Raw genomic sequence first — 25199 nt, 5'->3', positions numbered from 1 at the left:
CTCCACCTGCATGTGGCGACCGGCTGCGGCAGGGTGGGGTTCGGTCTCCATCTGCAGAAACAGAAGTTTTATTAAATATGTTAATTATGGTGCTTAGTGGGTGTGACCAGGTGTCTCAAGCCACCGCTCCACCTACTGGTTGTGTATGTCTCCGCCTCCCTCACTGGTGACTGACAGCACTGGTTCTCCTGGAGAGGGCACTATCTTCAGAGAAGGCTCAGGCAAACAAGTGCTGTCAGTCACCAGTTTAGGAGGCGGGGACATACAAAATCAGTAGGTGGAGTGGTGCTTTAAGACACTTGGCCACACCCAGAGTGCACCAAGCATCCTAATTAGCATATTTTGATTATATTTCAGTTTTTGCAGAATGAAGGCAGCGATTAGATCACTTTAAGGGCTGTATCCCCCGTAAGGCTATGTGCTTGGTTTGTACTGTCAGTTTGGGGTGACAGATCCCCTTGGGGGCTACCTCACCGGAAGTTTCTATGTCTTATGAACCTCCGCTTTATAACGGTGCAGAAGAGAATCAAGGGGAAGATGGGCTTCATTAATAAGACCCCCTCTTAAGTGATAGGGCCTATAGCAGGACGGTCTAACCAGGTTGCGTCGGGCCCGATGCAAGCAATCTAAACCCCCGTCACGTTGGGTGGAGATGTCCGCACACGCGCTGTGTTGAGTATTTGTACCTTACTGTACAATGTTATACAGTAGGGTGAAACGTGACTTCGATCCGTTGCCAGATCTGTCGCAGAAATGTTCTGCCACGTGGAGACACGGCCTCCGGGCTTCTGTGACTCTGAACAATATGTCCATTCACTTGTCTTGAGGACATCCCCAAGGTGTAACGGGAGTAGCTGTAATAATGCATATTTATGAGCAGGTTACTAATAATATGTTTCTCTTATATAATGTAACCAGATTCACTTTTAAGGTGACTTGAGGTCCTTTCTGAGTAGAGTTTACATTTATACAGGGAAAAGTGCAAATACCAAGTGTGAAACCACAGTGTACAGGAATAAAACACGAGGAGCCTTGAGAAAAGCAAATAAAGGCTGAACCATGTGCTGCGTATGTTTCGCACAAGTCAGAAATTAAAAGGGATTCTTAAATCACACCTCAGGCCTCCATGAACGAAAATTTCAGGGTGACATTCCTGATTTTTATTGAGAATAAAATGACATATTAATGGTCAATGGAAACCAAAATAATCAACCAAATGAGGGCTGGATAACAAGTGGTCGGAAAATCTAAGTTACTTCTTCATGGCGGCTAATAATCTGGCTCAGTAGGGTGTGCGGCCCCCATGTGCCTGTATGTTCTCCTAATGATGTCAGGGCATGTTCCTCATGAGATGGTTCATGTCCTGATCCAAGTCTGGAGTAGATCTTCTCGGACACCATCCAAGTCCTGGATCTCTGCGGCTTAACTTGGCAACGCTGGAAAAACGTATACATAAATGTAAGGGCCAGGCAATGGCATCAGTGCCGGCATCGTCCATGTTGGTCAATCTTAGTCGAGCCACGTGGTGCTGGGCCGGGAACGCCGGTCCCGCTACAGGACATTGTGTCCTCCTGCCACCCTCATGGAGTCTGACAGTTTGAGGCACACCAGTAGTCGCTGCAGGTCATTTTGTAGTCTGGTGGTGGACCTGCTTCTGGGTATTGTCGGGCTCTCCTCAGGTAACTGCCCATGTCATGGTGTCTCCTCCAAGCGCTTTAGACCATGGTGGAAGGCAGCAAACCTTCTGTGATGGCACGTATGGATGTGCCAACCTGGAGGAGGTGGACAACTTGACTGGGCTGCAGGTATCCCCTATGCTTCCTGTAATGACTAGAGCCGGCCATACACATTAGATGGTTATCGGCTGAACGTTGCTTCGGTCAATCATTTGGCTGACAACCATCTTGGCCGTTTCTCCCATAAACAGGAGCACACATTCTCCTGTGCACTCCATAACAAAGCCACCTACTAACACATCGGCCGGCGGCTTATCTCCAGGAGAACAATGCGATCGGTAGTCTGACATCTTCCATCGACAGCTCTCCCAATGATCAGTTTACCGGCGCCACCATACAAGTTAGACAGTTGGCCGAACCTGTCAATATCTGCGCGTTCAGCTGACGTTAGCCTAATGAGTATGGGGGCCTTAAGATTAATGAAGTGCGAAACTAGGGAAGAAGAGGGGAATAGTCTGTGACCACAACCTGCAAAACAATTTCTTTTTCTTGGTTGTCTTGCTGTTCCTCTCCGGTGCTCCTGTTGTCAGACACGCCGGTGACAATGATTCACAATCACGTCTGATGTCCCTAAAGCCTCGTTAACACTTGCATAACTCCTGTACGTTACAGTGTAACCTTGAGTCATATCTATATTATACACACACACACACACACACACACACACACACACACACACACACGAGTGGGGGCTGCATGCTGATGAGGGGGGGAGGGGGGGTTATTCACCCCCAAACTCCTAAAGACCAACTGCAGCTCTTGGTTCTGGCTGATGGCATGTCGCCCCCTTTCGGACCACTGTGCACCAATGTGTGTGTGCAATGCGATTATAAACACATGGAAACTGCGGCGCTCTTGTCTATGTGCCATGACTGGTATTGTAGCTCCGTCCATTTGTGGAAATGGCGTTAGGCTGCAAAACCGAATACAAGATATGTGCAATTTATTTCTGTAAGGGAGCAGCTATAGTTTTCTACTCTCATGCAAATGTGAACACCTAATTTAAAAAAAAAAAGTTTTGTTTTTTCCTTCTTCTCCCCCTTCTTTTTTTTTTCCTTCTTCTCCCCCTTCTTTTTTTTTTTTTTTTTTTCCCTCTTCTCGTTTCAGCAGTCACTCCATGCTTTTCCTAATGTCTTCTACACAAGACTTGGTGTTGCCTCTTTCGCCATTTAACCCTTCTTTATCCTTACTTGCTTGCATTAGGTCTCCTCCGACTGCTGCAGCGAGCCGCTGATCTTAAACGCCTCCTGCCCGGTGGATCAGAGATGCAGTCCAGGTAATTGTGAGCACGTTGGCTGCCGTCCACTGTGCACTGTCTGGTAATTGCAGTGTTGTTAATGACGGGCTGTTACATAAGCTCAGCAGCTGTGTCATGTGTAGTGTTCATGCTGCTCATCAGCAGATTACAATGCTACAGTGAATATGGCTATTACTGGGCTATCCTTCTGCGTGCCCCATATTGCCTTGTGTTCACATTTACTATTCGGCTTTGGTGGCAGTAACGCTCCGTATGGTAATGCGCTCTGCAATATTAGAATATTGATGCTGAATGTAGCGCCACCACTGTCTGCAGGTTGAATCTGGTATTGCAGTTCAGATCCTTAAGAATGAATGGTGCAGTGGGGAAGGGTGCTGCTTTTTGGAAGAAGGCAGCAATATTTTTTTCCTAAATCTGGATGACCCCTTTTAAGGCTTGCCCCTTGGGGTGTATGCATAGTAACTGGATGACCCCAGTATCTGTTTATAAGATGACAATGACATCAGGATACTAGAATATAAATTGTCGCTGAGAGCAGATATTCTTCACATGACTGGACGGTTGTGTCTCCCGAATAGCATCTGTGCTGCGTGCAGCTCACGCCCTAAATCCCTCCTGAGCACAGACTTTATTAAGTGACCTAATCGCCAGGGTTAGCCGACGGAGGGACAGGGTGGGTCTCTGCTCGGTATGGTGGGTGTATGCAGAAAAAAAACAAACTAGAAACACAGCACGTTATCTGGCCCCTCAGCATAAACCCTACTGTGTTCTATTATTTTTAATTCAGTAGCAGAAAATGCAGAAATTCTGATTTTGCAGCTTGTGTTTGAATCCGCATTTTTACAAACTCAGTGACCCAAGACTGATATTTAAAGGGGTATTCCGATCTCCAAGATCCTATCCCAATATGTAGTAAGTGTAATATTAGCAAATGCCTTCAATTAGAAATGTTGTATAGTTCTTCTGATTAGCTATGTTGCTTACCTCATGTGCAGGGCATTGCGGTAGCTTGGATCTCCATGGTTATGACCACTCATATAGTGACAGTTAGTTGTAACCATGGATACCTAAGCTACTGCAATGCCCTGCACATGGGGTAAGCGACAGCAAATCAGAAGAACTATACTAAATGCTTGGTATTCACTAATATTATTATTATTACACCTACTACATATTGGGATAGAATCTTGGAGATGGAATACCCCTTTTAAGCTATGATGCATGCTCGGCAAAGAGGGCGTCGTGTGAGATTGTTTTTGTTTCCGAAAGGATGCCTCACCTGTCCGTAGGTTGCCTCTGGTACTGCATCTCGCCTCTGTTAATGTGAACGGGTCTGACCTGTAATACCGCAGTCAACCTCAAAACAGGTGTGGGGCTCTTTTTTGGAGAAGGCAGCCTTGTTTAGACACTATGCCATATAAGAAAACTTTTTTTTTTACAATATTTTCATACAGGCTTCATAAAACATCCGATTGAATTAAGGCTAGAGTATACATTGCATGGGCTGTTTTTCGTGTGTGTATATTTATATTATATTTTATATATATTTTTTTTTATTTTACTTTTATTTTTTTTTTAGTATAAAATTTTTTTATTTTTTTTCCCCAGGATGTTATCAGGTCTGGACTAATAATGGAAGCCTTTCCTGTATACAATGCACTAATGAAAGTGGCTGGGAAGCGTCTCTGAACTGGACAGCGTGCACAGATGGTGAGTGTAAAATATATATATACCATACATTATATATTTCTTCTACACCCATAGATCCAGTCCATCATCGCCCCGTATGGGTGCAGAACAGTTGATACACCTGTTATATTGTGAACATGCGGCTGCAGGAGCCGGTGTGTCCAGCCAGACAGGAGAGGCAGCATTCAGCACCGCTGCATCACTCACGTCCTACACTCCGACAAGTCACCTCTCGTCCACCTGACAAAGGGAGAATAAAGGAAGCGGCCGGTGCGTGAAGACCCGGTCACGCCGGTTTATCACTGCCTGAGTATTCTGACCAGGCAAATAAAAATACCAAGGCTCTTCTTTAAAAAATATTGGAATTTGTGAATTGAAGGATCCAAGGGGTAACGTTTCTCCTTGTGGAGAGTGACAAGCCAGGCCTGGCATGTCAGAGTGAGGAGACCTCTAGGCCATGCAATGCTCTTCTGGGAAATTTAAATATGCAAATTGCCTCTTCAGAGAGGAAGAGAAGTCTAGCGCCACCTATTTGAAGTAGGAATCCTAAAAGTCAATATCGACCTTTTTTAACGAGCCTAGTAATACAATTTTAGGATTTAAAGGATCAAAAGAGACTGAGTTATGTACCCGGGCATGAAGCGGTGGCAAGCCACAGCTGTCCATGGGTAATGTCCTGCAGTTTAACCTTATGCATTGGATTGGAATAGGAATGGGCTGCTATACCAGACACAGCCATTGGGCAGAAGTGGCGCTGGGTAAAAGACTTTTTAAAAAAAAAAAATAATAAATTTATCCCGTCTTACTGTATTTTACTATAACAGAAAAGTTATAGTAAAATACAGTAAGGCAGGAGGAAAAAAAAAAGTGAACACTAAAGGGGTTGTCCATGGTTTTTCAAAAACCTTCCACCTCTGGAATTGAGCACGCGTCAGAGGGGTGATATTTTGGGAATATGACTATAATGGGGTCAAACTCTCAGGCCGATATACAAAAAGCTATAGACCTAACACTGTGATTTACCCAGACCATAAATCCCACACTTACAGTGCCTACAAGTAGTATTCAACCCCCTGCAGATTTAGCTGGTTGACACATGCGGAATTAACTTGGCATTGTGACATTTGTACTGTAGATCAGCCTGGAAGTGGGAAATGCACTGCAGCAAATTTTGTTTTTGTTTTTTTTTTGGTTTTTTTTTAAAACGTAAAAAGTTAATTCAGAGTGTCATTTATTATTCAACCCCTCAAACCACAAGAATTCTGTTTGGTCCCCCTAAAGTATTAAGAAGTAGTTCAGGCACCAAGAATAATGAGCTTCACATGTGTGGATTAAAGATCTCTTTGGCCAGCCTTTTCTGACTATTTAAGACCCTCCCCAAACTTGTGAACAGCACTCAGACATGGTCAACATGGGAAAGACAAAGGAGCATTCCAAGGCCATCAGAGACAAGATCGTGGAGGGTCACAAGGCTGGCAAGGGGTACAAAACCCTTTCCAAGGAGTTGGGCCTACCTGTCTCCACTGTTGGGAGCATCATCCGTAAGTGGAAGGCTTATGGAACTACTGTTAGCCTTCCACGGCCAGGACAGCCTTTGAAAGTGTCCTCCCGTGCCGAGGCCAGGCTTGTCCGAAGAGTCAAGGCTAACCCAAGGACAACAAGGAAGGAGCTCCGGGAAGATCTCATGGCAGTGGGGACATTGGTTTCAGTCAATACCATAAGTAACGTACTCCACCGCAATGGTCTCCGTTCCAGACGAGCCCGTAAGATACCTTTACTTTCAAAGCGTCATGTCAAGGCTCGTCTACAGTTTGCTCATGATCACTTGGAGGACTCTGAGACAGACTGGTTCAAGGTTCTATGGTCTGATGAGACCAAGATCGAGATCTTTGGTGCCAACCACACACGTGACGTTTGGAGACTGGATGGCACTGCATACGACCCCAAGAATACCATCCCTACAGTCAAGCATGGTGGTGGTAGCATCATGCTGTGGGGCTGTTTCTCTGCCAAGGGGCCTGGCCATCTGGTCCGCATCCATGGGAAGATGGATAGCACAGCCTACCTGGAGATTTTGGCCAAGAACCTCCGCTCCTCCATCAAGGATCTTAAGATGGGTCGTAATTTCATCTTCCAACAAGACAACGACCCAAAGCACACAGCCAAGAAAACCAAGGCCTGGTTCAAGAGGGAAAAAGTCAAGGTGTTGGAGTGGCCTAGTCAGTCTCCTGACCTTAACCCAATTGAAAACTTGTGGAAGGAGCTCAAGAATAAAGTCCACATGAGACACCCAAAGAACCTAGATAACTTGGAGAAGATCTGCATGGAGGAGTGGGCCAAGATAACTCCACAGACCTGTGCCGGCCTGATCAGGTCTTATAAAAGACTATTATTAGCTATAATTGCAAACAAGGGTTATTCCACAAAATATTAAACATAGGGGTTGTATAATAATTGACCCACACTTTTATGTTTAAAATTCAACTGAGCAACATAACTTTTTGGTTTGTAAGATTTATGCTTCTGTTCATAAATCCTACTCTCGTTTGCAGTTTGAAGGCTCTAACTTATTTGCATCTTATCAAACCAGCTAAATCTGCAGGGGGTTGAATACTACTTGTAGGCACTGTATGTCAAATTTTTTTTTTTTTCTGCTCCTAATTGTTCCCCAGAATTTTTTTACTTCTCAATGTGATGGAGAGAAATGTTCACCCTTTGCAAGGCAGAGGTTGAACTGTGCAGAACATCCAATTTTTGAGAGCCATGTAATACTTTATTTTCCCTGCGGAGGCGCTGCAGCGAAATTGATCACTGGTGGTCGCCAGCAGCTGCACAACGCTTATTTTCACGGAACCCTTATAGCAATAAAAAAAAAAAAGGATTGTGAAGTGCAGAAAGCCCCTGTGATAAGGTATCGGCAACGTGCGGTGGGGTGTACGCCACATGCTTCAAGGCTTTGGCTGGGGGAGAGATGCGGGTGTAACAGGTGGGGTCGGCACTATTCCTGGATTTTGTGATCATTCGCACATCGGTATTGTCACAATGTTGTTGTTTGTAGAAAACGCTTGCATATCTGAAGAACCAGTCCACCTCGCTTCATGTGAATTCTTGGCGTTTATCCCATGATTCACCCGTGTTCTGTTCTAGCAGTAATCCTGCACGTGTGAGAAATCAACAACGCTCAACTCCTGGGGTTTTATTTTTCCAAGGTCTTCAGCCGTTACTACATGCAGAAAAATGTCAAGTCATCTGCGATTTCATGCCTTTTAATGGAGCAGAAAAAGTATCGGATTAAAGAAAGATCTAAAACGTGACTTGTAGTATAGCGGGAAGTGCTGTCCTGATGCCGATCACAGCAGCACATAACTGCATAAGATCACACCTGAAATAGTGGGTGTAGAAGTCCGCAGACTATCATCATTGCAGGAGGAGGACTCCACTCCACTGATTTGAGTGAAACCTGCAAAATATTTTAACCCTTTTGCGTTTTTTTTGAAGAATAGTTGTTTTTGTTTTGTTTGTCAACTCACCTCTAATAATGAAAACAAAGTCCAACATTTTTTTTCTCTTTGGTCTCTTTTCCTTCTTTGGTCTCTTTTCCTTCTTTGGTCTCTTTTCCTTCTTTGGTCTCTTTTCCTTCTTTGGTCTCTTTTCCTTCTTTGGTCTCTTTTCCTTCTTTGGTCTCTCTTCCTTCTTTGGTCTCTCTTCCTTCTTTGGTCTCTCTTCCTTCTTTGGTCTCTCTTCCTTCTTTGGTCTCTCTTCCTTCTTTGGTCTCTCTTCCTTCTTTGGTCTCTCTTCCTTCTTTGGTCTCTCTTCCTTCTTTGGTCTCTCTTCCTTCTTTGGTCTCTCTTCCTTCTTTGGTCTCTCTTCCTTCTTTGGTCTCTCTTCCTTCTTTGGTCTCTCTTCCTTCTTTGGTCTCTCTTCCTTCTTCTTTGTTTTTTTTTCTCCTTTTTTTTTTCTCTTTGGTCTTTTTTTTTTTCTGATTCGGGCAGTGCAGGACTGTGTATTACAGCTCCTCTCCTGCCACGATTGACTTGAAAACCAATATTATATATCCTCTGGTTCCAGCCTTATTGAAGAGTTGTGGACAGATTTACAGAAGAACCTTGGCATGGCCTAATAAAGTATTTTATTTTTTTTCCCTCCATTAAGGTGATTCCATAATTTTTTTTATTTTTTATCTATTTTTTTTTCCTCTACTTGATGAAGATGCATATGCCTTTACAGGAATTTTCTGGGCATATGATATTAACGACAGATCCTTAAGATAGGTCAACAATATCCGCTGGGGGTCAGACACGTGGCACCCTCGCCAATCTGCTGGTGGCCTGAGGTGTAGTGCCCACTGCTGAGAACCGCAGATCAGCTTCTGCAGCAATACTACATAGGGCTGATACATCCACTCTCTATCAGATATAACACCTACAGAGGAGTCTTTGGGTCATAAAATTCAGTGGGGGCAGTCTGTTCCACAGTTTGATAAAATTACCCAAAAAAACTAATACAGTTCGGTGGCTTGGTATTGTTAGCAACGCTGTAGACTCCGTCAGCCGAAACTTCTGGCGTCTCTAATTTTGTCTCCCAATAACTTTCCTAAATCCATATGAAGGTAAATTTGCAACAAGCTCAGCATTTTAATAAATTGTATAAAACTTAATATTTTTTTTATTTTGGAGATGGAGGAACTGATATTAAATGGAGTCTGTCAGCACAAAATGACTACTCCAACCAAGCACAGGCGCTCTGTGCACCACGGCGGGGCCAAACGGTTCAGTGCTACTTGTTTCCCATCAAGTGCCTGTGCTTGGTTTGAACAGTCATTTTGTGCTGCCAGTTACTTGGACAGTGCTATAGAGTATGTTGGTGCTACAATGAAATAATCCTGAAAGCAAATCTCATCTGTAGACTCAAATCTACAAGTTTTTATTATGAATAAAATAAAGTAATTTACGGTAATTATTCTGATGCCATTCGATCCCTGACAGTCATTCCAGCATTATTTTGTTTTGTTTTTTTTTTAACATGTGTCAGTAACCACTCAAGTATTGGAAGTCCACATGAATATCAGCACAACTCCATCTGTTCCTCATCATCTAAGTAAGTGTCCACCATTTGTTTTCTCATTGAATTCCCATTTGGCGTTTCATGTTTGTTGCTGAATACGTAGGAGGGGGATCGTGGACACTCTCCATGCCATATACCGTTGAAGTTTATGGTTTTGTGTAAAATGCACGAGCGCCTATTGACTACATACAAGTCGATCTGAGTTTGACCATTTCATCCAACCATGGTGTAAAAAGTATATGTAAACCATCGTTTGTAATGGCCGACTGTCTGGCAAGTGATTTTACAGTGTTGGATTTCTGTTGTCGGATGAACTAGATGTGCGTTACGTTACTTGGCTTGTTGGGGACGATCATTCACAACTTGGAAGGGGTTTTCAGAAAAGTTCGTCTAGAGTAGGATATGTTATCAAATTAAAGAGATGGACATTTATTTATTTAACGGCCTTCGGATCGATCTCGAGCCATGGCGACTTGATGGCTGAACGCTCTGTAAGAAGATCTTGTGTAAGCCTAGATAGGTCCACCAGGGTTTTCTCCGTCGTTATCTTCATAGTATCAAGCCATTGGGTTCCTGGTCTTTTTCGCCTTGTTCCTTCTATTCTTCCAACCATGATGTCCTTCTCCAGTAACTTCAGTCGCTCTAGTCTTCTCAGCTGGGTCTGCAGAGATGATCTCCCATCGAATAGTTTCAAAAGATCACTTCAGCCAATATTAGCAGCTGTCACATGTCTTATATGCAAAGTCCTCATGGTATGCCCCACGGGGATCACTGGAGCAGCGCGGAATTTGAAAGGTAAATTGTTAACACTCCTTACTCTTTGGCTTCCATATCAAACCCATGAGTTTCTGCATTTAAAAAAAAAAGTTGGCAAAAAGTGCAAATGGTTCTATGTTTACATTGGAAACTCTGTCATGTGTAGGGTAAATACATTGGGAGGTGTCATAGAGAAAGATTAAAGACCTCTCCAGAAGGGGACATATCACCCTCACATTGAACATATGGGATTAATTCTAACTGGGGAAGTGAGAGCTGACACTTCAACCTCCATTGAAGTAGAGACCTCCTGCAGTGACCAGGTAATTACAACAGGAGATCTTCTCTGACAGTCCGACACTTAGCCTGGGATTCTTGTATTTAGAGGCAGAGAAGTACGCTTCCAAGGTGAGAGCTTCCTCTGATCGCAGACCTTTTGGAACCAGTGGTCAGTGATGAATATTTGGGTTTGCAGCAATCTGATATTTATGGAAGATATATTTTTGGTGTTGTAGCAAAGGGACGAACATAATGCATTCGTTCCCAATATCGGTCCAATGGATGATGCTATGCATGATTCATCTCAATATAAGGGTAAAATCGCGATAGGAAACAGGACGACAATATCAACCTCCTGGGGCGAAGATATCCTGAAAGTTGGGGATCTGCATGATCTCTCCAGTGTTCTTCTTGACACACTGGTGGCAGCGGTGGGATCTGCGTTACTCCCCGTGCTATTATCCGTAACAGAGGTGTATCATTATTTGTGGCTGTCTAATAGGACAAGAGTCTGGGGGTTTCCCACTTGCAGGGTGCATCTTATTGCATACAAGGACACATGATAGGGTTATATTAATCAGGAGCTTCTACTGGGAGTGGTTTATCTAAAATTCTCCCCACCTGCGAGTTCACTTTCCAAATGCAAAAAAATGCTATGACTTATCTTAATGTTTTTTTTTAGGGTAGATGACCTCGAATCTGGGGTATGGTAGCCTGATTGATAGTGCTATCGATATTCGAAGTTGACCATCTCCAAAACCAGTCCTCCTCCTTCTATATACATCAGCTTCCATATTGTAAATTGTTTCTCTGGACACGTTGGTTTCCAACGTCTGTACGTGACCTGGAAGAAGGGAGGCAAAACACAAATCCCAGGAACATTGTGCTGCTCAGATCACTTGTGAGACCTAATGATTAAACCAAGATCAATACACTTATCATACTGCGATATGCAAATCAAACGAGCTATGAAGGAAGGTGAAGACCAGCTAATGGTGCCACATGTTCAGTGATGTCGTGTGCAGCCAAAAACAGCCCGGATCCTGGAACTAGTGCTGAAAACAGGGGACCATCAAGATTTCCTCCTGGACACCCCATCAATTACATAAGCAGCTTCACTTTCTAAGAAATCAATCTTGTTGCCTAAATTTTACTGTTTCCTCTCTAGACATGAGCAGTTCAATTCATATTGCCTTGGTCGGGCATCCAGTCCAGTCCTTTGTGGTGACCTCTGCACCCTGATTCCATGTTGCCATTTGTGCCTGCTAGGATTCACAACGTCATAATGTTGTACCGCCATTCCTCATCTCTAGTCCTTGCACTATTCCTAATGGTTGTTCCCCTTTAAAAACCCATCTATAGCTTTCAGTTCTGAGCTAGTGGATGGAGACTAGCTGCTATGTTTCCATACATGGTGCGCACACACACACACACACACACACACACACACACACACACACACACACACACACACACACACACACACACACACACACACACACACACACACACACACACACACACACACACACGGGATTTCTTCTTTCCTAGGTAGGTAGCACGTTTTAAAAGCCGCCTGAAGGACCTACATCAGTACTGAGCAGTGTATGTGTGAATCCAGCACTTAGTTTAAATACATCTCTACCCTCTCCCCATAGACTTTAACAGGTTCTGTAACACAATCCCTCTGAGCTTATAGTCTATTCTGCTTTGACCAACATTACTTTAAGCTGTTTTTTTCAAAGTGGGTCGGAAGTTCAGGATAAGGGGAAGAAGTGGCTAACAATTGGAGAAAGAAGCCTATTTATCTGATTGAGATATATTACAAAGTTTCAAATGTTCACTTGTTCTTTTGACTTTTGAAAATTTAGATGAAATGACAGCGACCATGTAAGGTCACAAACTTGTCAAATCGGCAAGAATCGTCCTGATGATTTTGTTTCTATTCATGTGTCAATATAAACTCAAATGGCAGTGACTCTTTGGACATGAGATATTGGATAAGTCCTAACTGTCACGGGTGTGACGACAGCCACTCTGGAACCTGCTGCAGAAGGTCTCTGCGCTTGGCATTGCAGACGCCTTCTTGATCCTCTCATCTCTTTGGTATTGTTGTATCATTCTTCCTTTAGGACCCAACAGCTACCTCCACCTTCTGCTGCTGATTGACACACCCTTGCTTGGTAGTTAAAATTCTCAGTTTCACCAGAGAGGCGCCAGTGATGGTTCTATCTATCTCTGTGCTGACTTGGAGCACTGACAGTTGGCGTTATCGCTCTTGTGTCTGCTCAAACTAAGTTTATCCCCTTTGTTTGTCTACCTTGTTGTCTTTAGTTTGTAGTGGGGCTTGACTAGTGCTCACCCTGTCCCCTATCTAGGGTCAAGCTCTAGGGACATTCAGGGCTTAGGTTCCTGCATGGCAATAGGTGTGGAACCTGTTTAGGGACAGTAGGGTAGGCAGGATGATATTAGAGCTGCCTAGGGGTCTCCACTCCCCCTTTCCCTAGTGTTTGGGCTACCTTTTTGTTGCACCTCACCTTCCGTGACACTAACATTAGCCCATTTTCATATTGTGGTATGTGTCTATCTTAGTGGGACCTCATCAATAGACTTGGATCAACCACGTATCGCCATACATTGAGGCGCTACTTAATTCTTCATTATCCATGCAGGAGGGGGAAGAAAAAAAGGCAATTTCCATGGTCCATGTAAGAACTGGTATGGGTCTCCTGACCCGAACTCCATAACCTGTTTGAGTTTGGATCAGGAGACCCATGCCTGATCCGTACTAGGACTGTGGAAAGTTGGGATGTGTGAAGCTGGCCTACATGGATAGTCTGATGGGATAACGCCTTAAATTTTTAAATGCCATTGGGTACCCTCCAAATTTAGCAATGGACTGGGGACAAGGGCTGTGACTGTTGGTCAAAGCACAAACTGGCTTTACATATGGAGCGTCACCAAGAAGTGACTATGGTAAATGTAGTCACTGTGTCCCGTCCAGGTAATCCAGTGGTGGCGGCATCTCTCCTGCTGGGAACGCTCTTCATCAGTCTCTTCCTTGTCCTCGCCGTGGCCTCGTTTTTCTACCTCAAACGCTCGCACATGCTGCCGGAAATCTTCTACAGAAGGAATAAAGGTATGTGACAAATGTCAGGTGTGAAAGACATGTTCTAGTATATTTTGTATACACTATAAATGGAAACCTGTACTAGACTATAAAGGTATACGGCACAAACAGTTCCTGCATTTTTACCTGCAATGTACTCTTCTAAACAAATATCTTGTGTAGCGTATTTATCCTTGGTATGCAGGTTAACTTAATATATCAAGGGCGCTGTGCTCCTCCGCAAGCCTATTTATTGATCCAGTGTATTGAAATTTGTAAATGGTGTTGATTTAAAAATTTTATTTTAATAAAATTGTTTTAATTATATTTTTTTTTATATACAGCTCCTACGCAAACCTATATGTATCCATGGTTACAGACTACTAAAACTGTCATGTTTACTCTTTCCATCTACCCTTTCTTCTACAGTCTGTCGGGTAGTAATTAGTGGGGTTCAATAGGATGGAATAATATTTGACTGCAAAATCAGGCTACATGGGGTATGTTTCTCAGTTCTGTTACCTTGTAGACCCATAGATTTGCATAGGAGCTGTACATGCCAAATTACTTTATCTTGGTTCAAAAGTTGTTTTTTTTTATGACTTGTATCCTGCATTTTCACCAATATTTCCCCTTTGCTGCCTCTGCCTTTAACTTTCAGTAGTCTCGGAGCTAGTGAGTGACGACTAGTTACTGAGTCTCCCACAAAGGATCCCTTCTCTTTTTATATCCATGTAGCAAATGTTCAGAAACATTGCACAGCACTGAGCAATGTAGCTGTGAATCCAGCACTGAGAGAAACCACTTCCTAGAAGGCTGTAGCATGTTTAGAAGCGGCACCGCTGAGGATAGTAATGGCAGTACTGAGCAGTGTAGCTGTGAATCCAGCACTAATGCGAGCGAAACAACTTCCTAGAAGGCTGTAGCATGTTTTGTAGCAAATGTTTAGAAGCAGCAGTACTGAGCAGTGTAGCTGCGAATCCAGCACTGAGAGAAACATTTCCTACAAGGCTGTAACATTTTCCGTGTCTATGCCTCTTTGCTCCTCCCCACTATATAGACGTCCTCCAAGTGTTGTTTTTTTTTTTTTTTTTTTTTTCTTGTGGAGCAGACGTTGAGCGTCACAATATGACATGATTGCAGCAGATGCTGTGATGTAGCGGCCTCCTCTCCTGTGTTGTGGGAGGGCGTCTGTCACCCTTATTGTAACATGAGAAAAGGGAGTGACAAATAATATATATAGAGAGCATCTATATCAATTTTTTTTTTTATTATGGTGTAAAACCCGACAATCGGAGCAAAGACGGTGTATGTCTTATAGGATTGTTTTCTTGATATCGAAGTTCAGTCCATTGGAAACCGGCAGGACGGAGCCACATGGTGGCTGTCGCCAAACCAGAGATCGGCATTTCCTGACTCTTATTGACCATCCGTATAATGTTTGGGGAAAAGTTTAGGTGTACCCCAGCCATAAAGGTGGCCTTACAAATGCTGCTGTCATTCAAAATCCAATATGTCCAAATTTTAGCGTCCTCCACCCATGCGTGCTAAACTGAGATCTATTCTACGGTTTGTGTGTGTGTATACTAATACCGGTATATAATTTTGTCATATGCAATACATTCATAAACAGAATAACTACGTGTTTTGTTTTGTTTTTCTATATAGCATCTATCTTACAACCCAGTGAAATGGTAAGAAGTTTGTGTATACATGTAAAATATATAGTTCTTAGGGAAACCTTTTACTATTACCCCTTTTAAATCAATAAATTAGAAGTATTTCCAAGCTCCTATCCCAATATGTAGAAGGTGTAATAACAATAATATTTGCAAATACCTCCAATTAGAAATCTAGTATAGTTCTTCTGATTCGCTATGTCGTTTACCCCATGGGCAAGGCATTCTTGCAATAGCTTAGGCATCCAAGGTTGCAACCACTAACGGTCACTATGAGTGGTCGTAGCCATGGATACCTAAGCTACTGCAAAGCCATGCCTATGGGGTAAGCGACACAGCTAATCAGAAGAACTATATTTCTAACTGGAGGTATTTGCTAATATTATTATTAAATCTGCTACATATTGGAATAGTATTTTAGAGATGGTACCCCTTTAATTCTTTACTACTCCAGTCCAGTGAGCAGTCCAAATTTTTATATATACAAACTGTCAGTTGCTAAATGTCACTGCCCACTGTACTCCTAAGCCCAGAGCCTGCAGAGGTTTTACGATCTAATGTATACCTATTAGAACATGTATTTTTTTTTAGTAAATTTGTTAAATCAGAGGAATTTTTTATATTCTTTGTGTCTTTATTAGTGTTGAGCCACCCCCGTAGTGTTCGAGTTCGGTTCGGTTCGTCGAACACCCGTGTGTTCGCCGAACTGTTCGTCGAACACCTTTGAACACCGTTAAAACCAATGGCAGGCAAACAAAAACACATAGAAACACATAGAAAACACCTTCAAAGGTGTCCAAAAGCTGACAAACTGCTCAGAAGACATAACTAACACATGGAAAAGTGACAAGTACATATAGTCATGCGAAAAGAAAAGAGGTGGAGGAGTAAAAGGAGGGGGAGACACAGATATAGGCATGTCATGTCCTTCTAAAATCCAAAAAGTGAGAAGCCGACACGGCCAGTCCGCTCCTGCCCGTGCCACCTCCGTGTCGCCGGGTTTGTGCCAGAGCCGCGGTGAACCCTGACGGCCAGCCCCCCTCTCCCAATACTGGTGCCTGTCCGCTGGTGGGTCGAGCGAGCCCCCCTGTGGTGGAGGCAGCTCTAAGCTTTTTAATTTAAATTGTCTCTCTAATTTGAATGAATACACTTTAAATCCATTTACAAGGATCTATTGGAGGGCAAGTCTCATGCCAGCAGCCGCGGTAATTCCAGCTCCAGTAGCGTCCACTAAAGCTGCTGCAGTTAAAAAGCTTTTATAAGGATCGAGCTCGGCTGTCCACCGCAAGGCATCCTACTGCCAGTCCCAGCCCCTATGCCTTGGGGTGCCTCCTGATGCTCTTCACTAAGTATCCCATGGTCCCGAAGCATTTCCTTTGAAAAAATTAAGTGTCTAAACTACAGGTGGTGCAGCTTGCTTAACAGCCGGGATAATCCGCTGACTAGCAGACACTGCTACTAGGCACAAAGTATTTCCTGGGCTAGATGCAGTTAAAAATTTGTAAGTAGATACTCTCGTTGGATGCTGAGAAAGCATTCCATAGAGTCTCCTGGCACGCCATATATGATTCTCTTAAAAAGCTTGGGGTAGGGGTCTAGGGGACCCTTTTATAGCCAAAATCACGGCCCTGTATCGCAATACGTCACCTAGGCTGAAGATAAATGGAACTGTAGCACCCTGAGGGCTCGGTTGCTACAGACGTATTGCACCTCACCCAGAGGTGTGATATCTCACTCTCAGGTAAGGATGGAGTGTGGATCAGGACCCGACACCTGCATGCATTACACCACATTGCCGTGGGGCAGGGTGACCAATATGCCCCTGAGATGGGCACGACAGTCCCTGTCCCTGGCTGGAGTGGGGGGAGGGAACACTGAGGAAGGGGAACCCTGTAGTGCAGGAGCAGGGAGGAAGCAGTTCCTGGGTGCATTGAGAAGGGAGTATAAAAGGTGGGCACCATCTTAGTTCAGTGCAGAGAAGTCTGAGCAGAAGTGGCAGGGAGCAGGGGCTCTGCATGAGCTCTGCTCCGGAGGCGGGCCTAGTAACAGAGGCCCAGGCCTGGAAGAGGGAGAAGGAAGGAAGAGGAGCGGAGAAGGCTCCAGGAACGAGGAATGAAGGGATCCCAGGGGTGCGGACGGGCGAGTCGCCACCGCACGCCCGAATCCACCTGCGTGGAGGGGTCAGGCCAAAGGGGGAGACCGGTCCCCGAACTAGTGGAGGCAGGAAACGACCCTCAGCTAGAAACCGGAGGCTCTGACATTTTATGTGGCGCAGCCCCTCGCTACACCCGCTAGGAAGGCACCACATAGGGTCAGGGAAACTGGCGCCAAGTTTACCAAGAGGAGGCCCGAGGCAGCCGGACAGAAGTGTTGGTAAGAAAGGCCAGACAAAGGACACACAAAGGGGGTCCTGTGAAGTGCTCCAAAGTTATCTGGGAGTTGTCTGAGCCCCTCACCTGGTGAGCACAGTATGACGTGGGCAGCCGTTACCTGCAGACGTGGTCTGGATAATAAGAACTGTGAGTAAAGGCCCTGGACTGCATCACTGACTCCGTGTCGTTACTGCTGCTGCCCTGCACCATCACCCCCATCCTCCGCATACACTGCCCTGAGGCTATACTCCTCCCGTGGGGAGTTATGCTACGCTCTGCTGCACCCACAACACCAGCCTTAGCGGTCTGCCCTGTAGCGGCGGTTCACTCTGACCGCAATCCACGGGTGGCGTAGTCAGACATTTAAACATCAAAACCACATAAATAGTTCCGCCACTGGTTTGACCGCCCTGAGCCACGGAACCGGGTCGCCGCCACGAAGACTACAACCACCAGCATCCACCAAAAAGGGTCCGGCTCCGGGTGTCCCAAGGCCCAGGGGGTGCGTCAGAACATTTTCATCACCTTTCACGATCACCAATGGGACAAGGCAGGGATGTCCTCTGTCCCCTCTCTTATACATCCTAGTGACGGAGCACCTGCTCTCATCAATTCGCCATAACCCCAATATTAGGTGGATTGAGGTGGGAGGCACCGAGTACAAGTGCTCTCTATTTGCTGATGATGTCCTAGTATATATCACTCAATCACATATATCCATCCCTGCTGTTATGGCTGAAATAGATCACTTTGTTACATGGTAAAATTTTAAAATCAATGCAGCGAAGTCTGAGGCCCTCGATGTCTCCCTCCCCAAATCCATATAGGATTCCATCCAGTCCAACTTTCCCTTTGCCTGGCCCTCACAGGGTATCAAATACTTAGGAATTCCTATTCATAGAGACCTCTCCCATCTATGTTATCTTAATTTTGGGCCCTTTATTGAACAATTCCATACAGACCACGGTTGGCAAGTTAGAACTGTAAGATTCACTACGTGAACCACTGGTGTTTTGTGGAAAAGCACATGTACACTGCGTTCCAAATTATTATGCAAAAAGTGTTTAGGAGTGATAAGGGAAGAATTTGTTTGTTTGTCAGTTAAACTCATTGATGGTGATGTGTGTCAGGGCTCTTTATATCACTGTAAGCAATTGCAGACACCTGTGCTAATTAGTTTGGCAGGTGTGTCCAATGAAAGGCAAGACTACTTAAGAAGGCTCTCTCACATTATTAAGCAGCCTACATTTTCTGCCAAAATGGGAAAGAAAAAGGATGTGTCGGCTGCTGAGAAGCAACAAATTGTGGAGTGTTTAGGTCAAGGCATGACTACAATCAACATTGTGCGATGATCAGGATGAAGTGTCTTGGCAATCAAGAAGTATGTAGCTGATTCACAGTACACACGTGTGCGTGCTGATAAGGGCAAATTGAGGACTCTTTCCTACAGGCAATTACGTCAGGTTAAAAGAGCAGCAGCAAGAAAGCCTTGTCATAGCAGCAGACAAGTTTTTGAAGCTGCTGGTGCCTCCAACGTCCCCCGAACAACAAGATGCAGGGTCCTTCAGAGGTTTGCAGCTGTGCATACGCCATCCTGTCGACCTCCTCTATCCACTTCACACAAGCAGAAACGGCTCCAGTGGGCCAAACATTACATGAAGACTGATTTCAAAACTGTTTTGTTCACGGATGAGTGCCGTGCAGCGCTCGATGGTCCAGATGGATGGAGTGGAGGATGGCTGGTTGATGGACACCCCACGCAAACACGGCTACAGCGCCAACAAGGAGGAGGTGGAGTAATGTTTTGGGCTGGAATCATGGGGAGAGAGATTGTCGGCCCCTTTAGGATTCCTGAAGGCGCTAAAGATGAACTCCATAATTTATGTGGATTTTCTCAAACAGCACTTCCTGCCATGGTTCAAGAAGAAGAACCGTGTATTTCGCAGCAAGATCATTTTTCTGCATGATAATGCACCATCTCATGCTGCACATAAAACATCTGCATCTCTGGCTGATATGGGCATAAAAGGGGACAAACTTATGGTGTGACCCCCCATGCTCCCCTGACCTCTACCCCATTCAGATCCTTTGGAGCATCATTAAAAGGAGTGTCTATGATGGCGGGAGGCAGTTCACATCTAAGCAACAGCTCTGGGAGGGTATTCTGTCCTCATGCAAAACAATTGAAGCAGAAACCATCCAAAACCTGACAAATTCAATGGACGAGAGAGTTCAGAAGCTCCTTTCGAACAAGGGGTCCTATGTGAAAATGTAACATCACCTAGAATAAAGTTTTGAGTTGAAAACTGTTTGATTTCAGTTTCTAACAACCTGCTAATGCTTATAATTTCAAAAATGACCATTTTTTTGGTCTTTATTAAAATGAAAAGGTTGATCGAAAAGTTTGGGGGATCTAAGAGTGTGGCAACCCAGTAGTCATGATTACTTCGAATTCTGACAATATGAGGGTCATGCTGCAGGTAGTGCAGCAAGAAGGCACTTATGTGTCTTGCGCATCTCGGAGCCCCAAAATTATTTTCCGGGCTAGATGCAGCTAAAAATTATTTTTAATTTTAAATCTGGTGAAGCTTATTATAGATGGCCTAATAGGATCAGTGCTGCACACTGCTACAAAGCCCAAATTATTTTCCAGTCAAGATACAGATAAACATGATTAGTAATTTGAAAGCTTAAAACGGTTGGTAGGGTGATTTTAACCAATCATCAAGCTTTTACTCTCCCCAGGATGACACAGGGGTAGAAAAGTCGTTTCGGATCCATGATTTGTTCATCTTTATGAACGTGAGTCTGTCTACATTATCAGTGGAGAGCCGCGTGCGCTTATCTGTCAGCACACCACCAGCAGCGCTGAACACACGTTCAGACAGAACGCTGGCTGCGGGGCATGACAAGATCTCCAAGGCGTAAGTGGCTAGCTCCGGCCATTTATCCAGATTGGAAGCCCAAAAAGAGCAAGGGTCCAGTGACACAGTCGTGGCTTCAATGTTTACTTGGAGATACTCCTGTACCATCGTCTCTAGGCGTTGACTATGTGTCAAACTTCTGGTCTCCTGTGGCCTTGCAAAGGATGGGCTAAAAAAGTGGTGAAATGATTCCGCAAAATTGATGTTACCAGCAGATACTGTGGTTCTGTTACGGTTTGAGTGCTGAACACTTGACGGTCCCACGGTTGGCAAGTTGGAACTGTGAGATTCACTACGTGCACCACTGGTATTTTGTGGAAAAGCACATGTAAGATTCTGCAACAGTCTCTGCTGATACTCCTGCATGCGTGCATCCCTTTCTATGGCAGGAATAATTTCTGCAAATTTACTTTTGTACCGGGGATCTAACAGTGTGGCAACCCAGTAGTCAGGATTATTTCTAATTCTCACAATTCGAGGGTCATGTTGCAGGTAGTGCAGCAAGAAGGCACTCATGTGTGTTGCGCATCCAGGAGCACCAAGTCCCTGTTGTGTTGGTGGCGAGGTAACAATCATGCTTCCTTCCTCTGTCCTCTTCCCCCCCCCCCCCCCCCCCAACCTCGCACAACAGAAATGTGATCAAGGTCTCCCTCATCTGATGAGTCTTCCATCAGTTCGTCCTCCACTTCTTCCTGGGCTCCTGCACCTTCCTCACTAGTTTGGCTGCTACCATGCGCCCTGGTAAAACCATCTCCCCCACCCTCACATGCCTGCCGCCTTGGTGCTGCCGACCGTCTGGACCTTGCAGATGTTAGCCCTTCCGCATACAACTCCTCCTCCTCTACTTCCTCCACCTCCTCTTGTGCCACCACCTGACTCCGAATTCTGTTTAACATGTGCTCCAGCATGTAAATCAGCGGAATAGTCATGCTGATAATGGCATCATCAGCACTAAACATCTTCGTCGCCATTTCAAAACTGTGCAGAAGGGTGCATAGGTCCCTGATCTGAGACCACTCCTCTAGCGTGATTTGCCCCACCTCTGAATCTCGTTGGCCCAGGCTATACGTCAGAACGTATTGCACCAGGGCTTGTCGGTGCTGCCACAGTCGCTGCAACATGTGCAGAGTTGAATTCCACCGGGTAGGCACATCGCATTTTAGCCGGTGAAGTGGCAGGCCCAACGACTTCTGTAGAGATGTAAGTCGCTGAGCTGCGGGATGCGAACGGCGGAAGTGAGCACACAGCGACCGTGCCCTCTGCAGAAGGCCATCTAGTCTGGGATAGTGGGCTAAAAATTGCTGGACAACCAGGTTCAACACGTGAGCCATACAAGGCACGTGTGTGACATTGCCCCGGCGAAGGGCCGCACCCAGGTTTGCAGCATTGTCGCACACGGCCTTCCCTGGTTTCAGGTCCAGTGGAGACAACCATTCATGAAATTGGTTCTCCAGAGCTGACCACAACTCCTCAGCTGTGTGACTCACATTTCCCAGACATTTCAAAGTAAAAACCGCCTGATGACGTTGAGCCCTACTGCCAGCATAGTAAGGAGGTGTGCAGGATCCCTTCTGCGCAGTTAGAAAGCTTGTGGCATGACCAGACAGGCTTTGGGTGCAGGTGGAAGACCGAGAGGAGGTTGAGGAGGCAGAAGCAGTGGAGGAACTTTGACATAAAGAGGATTGACGCACAACTCGTGGGGACGGCAAGACTTGGACAGCAGCCCCTTGTCCTGCTGTCACCATAGTTACCCAGTGCCCAGTCAGCGACATGTAACGCCCCTGTCCATGCCTACTCGTCCAAGTGTCTGTGGTGAAATGCACCCTGTCACACACAGAGTTTCTCAAAGAAGCGGTGATGTTGTGTGCGACATGCTGGTGGAGCGCAGGCACACCTTTCTTTGAGAAGTAGTGCCGACTGGGCATCTGGTACTGGGGCACTGCGACGGACATAAGGTCTCGAAAATCCTCTGTGTCCACCAGGCGGAAAGGCAGCATTTCTGTAGCCAAGAGCTTGCAGATGGTGAAATTCAACCTCTTAGCTTTCTCATGGCTAGGAGGAAATGGTCTTTTACTTGTCCACATCTGAGGGACCGAGGGCTGGCTATTGTGCTTAGACGGGGTTGATAAGGGTGTCCCCGGCAAACTGCCGGTCTGTGAGGAAGATGCAGGCGGACATGTTAGGTTGCCTTGATCCAAAGGTGGTGCTATCGATGTCGGACAGCGCTCAACACCAGCTGGTGTTACCACCTCCAAAGAAAATGATGACCTGCCAATCACGCTGGCTGTTGCGGGTAAAGAGGTGGCAGGTCTGCGCCCCAAAACAGGTGTGACTGCTGTCCCCCCAGTCACAGAGGATGAAGAGGCCGCGGATGCACAAGATATGGCAGACGGTGGTTGGCCCGGCCGGCTAGGCCGCATTGTAGCACAGTGAGCTTCCCACTGCAACTTATGCTTCATGTCCATGTGCCGGTTCATGCATGAAGTACTCAAACTATGTATTTTTTGGCCTCTACTTAGCTTTTGCTGACAAATGTTACAGATAACACGAGTTGGGTCATCTTTATCGATCTGAAAAAATGCCCAGGCTATGCAAGGCTTAGCACCCATGCGACCTGAAGAGCCACCACGACTTGTGGTGAGAGGCAGAGTTGTGTTTGAGGATGCAGTTGTTGACGTGCTTCCAGTACTACGTCTCTGTCCAGGAAGGCGCAACCTGACCTCGTCGTCACTAGCATCTTCCTCCACCTCCTCTGCTGACCTCATCTCTTGGCTGACTGTGGGTTGACAGTAAGTGGGATCTCCAACCTCATCATCATCACCCTGTGCGTTATCACACCCGTCGTCCTCAGAGCCAACCTGTTCCTGCCCTGACAAAAAACTAAAGTTGTCGCTCCAATCAGGTATTTGAGTCTTATCATCGTCTTCCTCATTGTCTCCACCAACAGGAGTTACAGTTTGGGAATGAGGGTCTACATTATGGTCAGAACCTTCTGCGTCTGGTCCTGGATCCGACTCATAAAGATTCTGGGCATCAGTGCAGATCATTTCCTTGTCTGGATTCACAGAAGCTCTGGAGCCAACCTCTGATTCCCAGGCTATAGTATGAGTAAACAGCTCTGCAGACTCAACCATCTGTTCTACCCCATACTCAGACGGGCAGCTGGAGATTTGGGAGCTGTGAGGAAGCAAGTGCGATTGGGGTGACACCTTTGAGGACTGGAGTATTTGTGATGTTGAAGTTGATGTGGAGGAGAGCCCACTTAAAGGAGCACTTGATATCCGTTGAAGCACCTGCTGTTTTTGTGCCTCATCTGGAATTTGTAGCGATTTGGCGTGGCCGTAAGAAAGGGATCTTATCACATTGTCCGCTAAAAGAAGTAGACATTTTAGTTTGGCTGGAAGATGGTCTTTCTTCTGCACCTACCCCACGGACACAACCTTTTTTCCCCTTCCCAACACGCCTATTCCCCTTTCCACCAGCAGCAGGCCTTTTTCCACTCATTTTGGTGGTTAACTAATTCACAACTCTGGAGTTGTTTGCACAAAAAAACAATGGATGGTAACCGAGCAGAGCTGAGTGGCCAAACTGTGGTATTAGGCCAAAACTATTGGCTGGGTTAGATGCAGAAAAAAATTATATTCAATTTGCAACCTGATGGAGGTCAGTATAGATGGATTAATACAACAAGTTCCACACACAGCTAGAAGCCCAATATTTTTTCAGAGGTAGATGCAGAAAAAAATATATTCAGTTTGCAACCTGATGGAGGTCAGTATAGATGGACTAATACAACAAGTTCCACACACAGCTAGAAGCCCAATATTTTTTCAGAGGTAGATGCAGAAAAAAATATATTCAGTTTGCAACCTGATGGAGGTCAGTATAGATGGACTAATACAACAAGTCCCACACACAGCTAGAAGCCCAATATTTTTTCAGAGGTAGATGCAGAAAAAAATTATATTCAGTTTGCAACCTGATGGAGGTCAGTATAGATGGACTAATACAACAAGTCCCACACACAGCTAGAAGCCCAATATTTTTTCAGAGGTAGATGCAGAAAAAAATATATTCAGTTTGCAACCTGATGGAGGTCAGTATAGATGGACTAATACAACAAGTCCTACACACAGCTAGAAGCCCAATATTTTTTCAGAGGTAGATGCAGAAAAAAATATATTCAGTTTGCAACCTGATGGACGTCAGTATAGATGGACTAATACAACAAGTCCCACACACAGCTAGAAGCCCAAATATTTTTTCAGAGGTAGATGCAGAAAAAAATTATATTCAATTTGCAACCTGATGGAGGTCAGTATAGATGGATTAA

General features: G+C 45.1%; 1 protein-coding gene across 3 annotated transcripts in view; it reads left to right on the top strand.

Annotated features, from left to right (window-relative positions):
- The window catches only part of CUNH1orf159 (chromosome unknown C1orf159 homolog), a 35287-nt gene that overhangs the window by 8301 nt on the left and 1787 nt on the right, over nt 1–25199 (top strand). For 2 of the 3 annotated variants that reach the window (XM_073656974.1, XM_073656975.1), the window contains exons 5-9: nt 2940–3012; nt 4603–4704; nt 9715–9780; nt 13787–13921; nt 15560–15585. In XM_073656974.1, coding sequence (XP_073513075.1) covers nt 2940–3012; nt 4603–4704; nt 9715–9780; nt 13787–13921; nt 15560–15585 — 402 coding nt within the window. The remainder of the gene's footprint in view (nt 1–2939; nt 3013–4602; nt 4705–9714; nt 9781–13786; nt 13922–15559; nt 15586–25199) is intronic. The other variant, XM_073656976.1, reaches the window with a different exon arrangement.

Source organism: Phyllobates terribilis, unplaced genomic scaffold, assembly GCF_046119375.1.
Source record: "Phyllobates terribilis strain yellow unplaced genomic scaffold, ASM4611937v1 Scaffold_12__6_contigs__length_324123572, whole genome shotgun sequence".
NCBI classification, from domain to species: domain Eukaryota; kingdom Metazoa; phylum Chordata; class Amphibia; order Anura; family Dendrobatidae; genus Phyllobates; species Phyllobates terribilis.
The sequence above is the reverse complement of the archived record's forward strand: the minus strand, read 5'-3'. Positions and strand labels throughout refer to the sequence as shown.